The sequence below is a fragment of the Echinops telfairi genome, unplaced genomic scaffold, assembly GCF_000313985.2.
Source record: "Echinops telfairi isolate 266 unplaced genomic scaffold, ASM31398v2 ScPeMD7_7467;HRSCAF=8505_1, whole genome shotgun sequence".
Taxonomy (NCBI): Eukaryota; Metazoa; Chordata; class Mammalia; order Afrosoricida; family Tenrecidae; genus Echinops; species Echinops telfairi.
Window position 1 is genome coordinate 24070651 of NW_022111368.1, and position 5460 is coordinate 24076110.

At 52.5% G+C, this 5460-nt stretch overlaps 1 protein-coding gene across 1 annotated transcript in view; it reads right to left on the reverse strand.

Annotated features, from left to right (window-relative positions):
* Positions 1 to 1910: 1910 nt before the first annotated feature.
* NPAS2 (neuronal PAS domain protein 2) overlaps positions 1911 to 5460 on the reverse strand; it is a 103156-nt gene continuing 99606 nt past the window's right edge. The window contains 2 exon segments of the mRNA XM_045283824.1: positions 1911 to 3272; positions 3644 to 3905. Coding sequence (XP_045139759.1) covers positions 3090 to 3272; positions 3644 to 3905 — 445 coding nt within the window. The 3' untranslated portion in view covers positions 1911 to 3089.

The window sequence follows — 5460 nt, forward strand, 5'->3', positions numbered from 1 at the left end:
ACAGTTAATATACTGGAAGTCCTTTAACTCATGAGGGCCACGGGGTCCAAGGTCAAGGAAGCAGACAGCTGAGTCTTCCAAAGGGTAATGCAGGCAGTCTGGCCACAGGCAGCAAACAGCAGATGGGTCACCAACAGTCAGCAAGATGACAGGATCATACAGTCCCAAGCTCAATCGATGATACACCAGCAGTGTGGCGAAGTAGGTCTCGAAGGAACCTCAAGCTGTAGCAACACAATCCATGGGTTGGCAGTCCCACAGGTAGTGTAGCTCACAAGTTGAGACAGAGAACTAGCAGCCACACACTAGTCTGATTACCAGAGAGCTAGAGAGAGAGAGGCAGGGCTTGCTGAGCCACTTATCTCTTTGCCCTCCAATCAAACCGCGACCTTATTAATCTCACATGTTCCTATTGGCCAGGTTGGCACAATAAACCTACCTATCACATGGAGCAACTGGTGGTATCAAACTGCTGACCTTGTTCTTAGCAACCCAATGTCCAACCTATTATGTATTTTTCTTTGGATGTTTAGCAAGTTGCCTGGTGGCATTGGTTCTTGGATGTGTTCTATACTACTGACTGAATTAACCACTCTGGTTACTGTTATAATTAGCCTTGACCTTGACAAGTGTCTCATGAAATGCCTATCTCAGCAAGCAACTCCCCTTGCTCTATAAAACATTATGCATTTGAAAAGGATTATCCATTCGGAAAGCTTTACCTTATACCTGTTAGATGCCTTCTTCCTATCAAGCTGTTCCTTCAAAGTTGACTTTGCTGTAGTCATTCCCTCATTAGAATCCCAGATCACAGAAGCAGACGTCCGAACTACAGCGTGGTGGAGATAAAACTGAAGGTGGGCAGCTATTCCTTAATGATTATGTCTAGGTCTTAGAAGCCTATTCCAAAGCGGCGGTCATCCAAAACTGCAGGGCAAGGAAGTCTATACGAAAGAAGGCACTCTTACTAGAACAATACTGATCAATGAGTTTCTATGGATATCCTTAAGCAAAAGGAGAAAGCGACACGAACACTCTAAATAATCTAAGGCACTGACCGGACTGAAGGAGCCCTGGTGATGCAGTGGTTACGAGTTGGGCTGCTAACTGAAAGGCCAGCAGTTCAAAACTGCCAGCCGTCCCTTGCAAGAAAGCTTTCTACTCCTGTAAAAGGTTTCAGCCTCAGAAACCCACCCTGACCTAGGGGGTCGCTGTGAGTCTGCACCAACTCGATGGCAGTGCGTGCGACGTGACTGAGGCTGTTAGCTGCAGTGCTGGCCTGACTCCACCTTGACTAAACCATGCCTGCAGGAGTCAGAGATGCATGAGCAGGAGCAAGACAGGCAGGTGGGTACCTTCAGGTCCTGTAAGGATTATTATTTTTTCACATTGTAGGAACCTGAGGGTATCAAAGTCTAGCGCCTGCAATCTGACTTTCCAGTTACCACGAAGAACTCTTTGCAAGCTTTGTGTAAAATGCCAACCAGTCACGGTCCCTTCCACCTCTCTCTCTCTCTCTCTCATTTGTGGCTTTTGCCTTTACAAACCCCTGTAAATGAAGCCCTCTTGGGAACAGCCAGTGAATAAACGGCTTCCACTGTATGTTCCCCCAGGTTAAACTGTCCTCCTAGTCCCACAGAAACTTTCCTTCTCTTTGAGCTTTCCAACCGGCTGTTTTCCTTTGGCGAACTCTTGAACACTTTGAAGACACAAACATGAAATCCAATAGGCTGAAGCGTATGTGGCAGCACAGAGGACTTCCCAGCACTGCCCGACGTACTCGCCTCATGCTTCTACTTTCCCCACCCCGCTGGTTCTCCTGGGAAACCCCTTGAAGTCCAAAGTGTGTGCTACGGATGGCGAGACGAGACGCATGCATGCAGAGAAAAGAAGGGAACGGAAATGGCCGCCAGAGGAAATCGTACAAATTTGTTAATTTATTACAAAATGTCCACTCACAGAAAAAAAACACAAGGAAACTTTTATACTTTCATATTTTGGAAAGGACTGGTGCCTCCGATACAAAATAATTTACACGTAATCCATACAATTTTATTTTTATATAGAAATAGGTCATTATTACAACAGCTGTACAATTCACTACACTTCGTGTTATAATACATAATGTCTTCTCTTTAGAAACATCTCAACATGACAAACCATACAAAAAAATAAAGCAAAGTGCATGTCTCAAAGGGAAATCCAAGCCTCGGTGTAATCATGAAAGATATGTAGAAAGATGCAGCATTCTCACTCAAAGGGCCGACTGTGGTGGGGTTTCCTCAGGGCCTGGGGCCCCACAGGCCTGGCTGGCTTATGAGAGCTCCCCAACTGCATATCCTCAACCACATCCTACAAACTCAGTTCCGTGATTGTGCTTGCCTTTGTGCCCACCTTCGAAGTGACGAGTATGGAAGTAAACAGGGACCAGTCCAGTGTGACCTTTGGTGAAACAAATTGCCACCAGAACAGCTGTGGGGTTACCAGCACCCAGGGCTGGGCCAGAGGGCACAGGCCTGCAGCGTGACGGAGGAGGGCCAGCTTTGCTGGCTCTGACTGGGGGCCTAGCTTTGTACTATTTTCCAAGACAGAAAGTGCCTAAAGTTATTTCCTCTGTGCAGCTGTGCAAATTAAAACACAATAGAACAATCGAAAAATAATGAAAAATAATCTCTCTATTCTCTCTCTTCCACTCATCGCTGAGCCGGTGCTCTGCAAACACAAAGGAAAGGCGTTCAGGAGAGGGCAGGCTGCCCAGCTCCTGTGGACGGGCCATAGCCGGCTGGGGCAACCGGGCACTCTCGGAGGACACAGCCAAGGTCAGCTGAGTAACAGCGCTTCCGTGGGGCCCCCGGTTCATGCCCAGGGATGGCTATGGCTGTAGATTGCTCTTAGAGCTGTGGAGGCAGCAGCCCCAGTCTCTTCCCACGGTGCCAGCTGCAGCCCGGGAGCCGGTGCCCTTCCAGGAATTCTGAACTGGGAGCCCGGTGTGTGCAAAAGCCCAGGGTGTTGCTTCAACTCCTCACACCCGTGGCCATGTCCTCTTCGCCCATTGGTTAAAGCTGATTGCGACCCAGGACCGAGGGGCACTACCGTGGGGGCTGCTGCAGGGCTGATGACTCCGACAGACCACCGACCCTCCGCGGAGGGGGTGGGGGCTGGGGCTGGGGCGGGGGCGGCGCAGGGTAGCCCATGGTCCCTTGGTGTTGCGAGTAGGCAGGGAGTAGCAGCGAGTCCTGCTGCTCACCGTGCAAAGAGGTTGGTGTCTGTACCTGGAACGAAGAAGGTGGTTTGGGAGTTGAGGGTAGGGATGGCGGTTTCCCAGGCTGCACAACATGACCGGAACAGAAAGCCTCCTCTTTCTCCTTCTGAGAGGCTGGTGGGTTTAAACTGCCGACCTGGTGGTTAGTAGCTCGATGCTAAAAAGGCGATGTCACCAGTGCTCTCTGGCTCGCTCTCTATTTATATTTAGTCACTACACTTAAAACAAAATCATAAAACAGTCCAATACAGTCTTTCTGAATCTCAACTGCACCGGGGACTAGGCCCACCCTGAAGCCACCAAGTAAGAGGTTCCTGCTTTGGGATCGCAGAGCTGGCCCTGGCCGCCCTCTGCCCCAGGTCCCATGGCCCCCACTCCTACCTGTAGGTAGTGTTGTGGGGGCTGCTGCTGGGCCTGCGTGGACTGCAGGGGCGATGGCTGGGAGGTGGACAGGCTGGGGTGAAGCACTGCTTGGCCCATCAGCAGGATAGGGGTTGAGGCGCTGCTGTGGGAGGTGTGCACTTCAGAGCTTTGAAACACTGCCTGGCTCTGCTGATACCTGTTTGTGGGGGAAGCGGAGAGTAGACAAGAAGGTGAGAAGTGTTGATAAGGGCCCATCAGTCAGGGATTGGGTGGCCGGGGCCTGGACCAGCTGCCACTGAGTTGACACAAGATGCCCTGTGTGCTCAGAGCAGGTCGGCACTCCCACAGTTGTCCAGGGCTAATGTTTCAGATGTAGACAGCCGGACCGTTCTCTGGAGGTGCCGCTGCACGGGCCAGAAGCCCCACCCTTCACTTAGCAGCTGAGCCCATCGACCCTTCGACTCCACGGAAGTGGCTTGGAAGAAGGCCATGGAGGAGTCCTGGGAGGTGATGGCCAGGAGTGGCTGTGTTCCACTGTGGAAAAGAGCTTCCGTGAGGAACATAGAGAGGGCCTATTTGACGTGACACTTTTATTTCTAGAGATGCAATTTCTCTGTTGTTGTTAGGCACCTGTGGGTCGGTTCTGATCCACAGTGTGACCCTGCGGACAACAGGAGGACACACTGCCCCGTCCTGTGCCATCCTCACCCCTGTTCCTAGGGCTCTAGATGGGGTCATTGACAACAGGCGCTGAGGAGTCTACACGTCCTCTGGAGGGGTCAGATGGTGTGTTTGGGGTGGGGCGCGGGGGGGCTCTTAGAGCACATCTGGAAGAGGGGACAGGTTGAGGGTATAAACCATCAGGTTGACCAGATGTGCAGTTGGTGCTCCCAGGATCTAGCATTTCCTTCTTTGCCTAGTTCATAGCCTTTCCAGCATCTCTGGAATCCTTGCTTCCACTTTTCCCAAACCCACAAGCCTTGTGTAAATGAGGATTTCAAAAAGAGCTTTACAGACAGTTCTGGGAGGTGGGGAGGGCCCCCGATGGCAACGAGACGCTGTCCCTGAGGCTGTGGTGGGCGGGGGGCCCAGTCAGCGTGGCCCCGGAGGACTCTGAAGAGTGGGGTAGTCCGAGGAAGGCTCTGTCGGGGTCGGTGCCCCCTGCTGTTGCGGTGGGACATCCAGTGTGTCCCGTGTGGCAGGGTTTTCCCAGCTGGACTCTTCATGGAGGTGACCTGCAGAGCTGCTGGCTGGGCTCAGACCATTCACCTTTTGGTTCACAGCTGAGCGCTTCACTGGTGGGCCACCAGGGCTCCTCGAGTGACCTCTATACCCCTCGGTCTCCCACTGGTTTCAGGTTCTTAGCAGATGAGGTGAGGTCCCTCGCATACAGGCCCTGGCTCTCAGAAACCACTCGCTGTTGGAGCGAGAACTGTTACTACTGGTGACAGGGACTACAGGGGGAAGGGCCCTTGGGGGCAGATCGGCTAACCCGGCAAGTGTTTCCCAGTCCCGAGCTGTCTTCGTGAACTGCAGGCAAATTCAACCAGCAGCGCTATCGAAAAGCCCTCTGTGGGAGCTTTCTATTTCTGCCTCAAGGCAGAGAGCGGGAATTGAATGTCCAGGACCGCTTCAAGCCTTCCTCCTGCTGGTCTCTTGGGGAACCCCAGTCCCGGGTCGTGAAACAGCGGCACAAACTACTTCACAGTGCGCACAAGTGGAGCAGAGACTGGGGTGACGAGAGAGGCAGGCTGTGTCTGGGATGGGAGCCCTGTGGCAGGAGACTGGAGCCCTGGAGCCCCAAGTAGCACTGTGGGATCCACTGCCCACCCAGT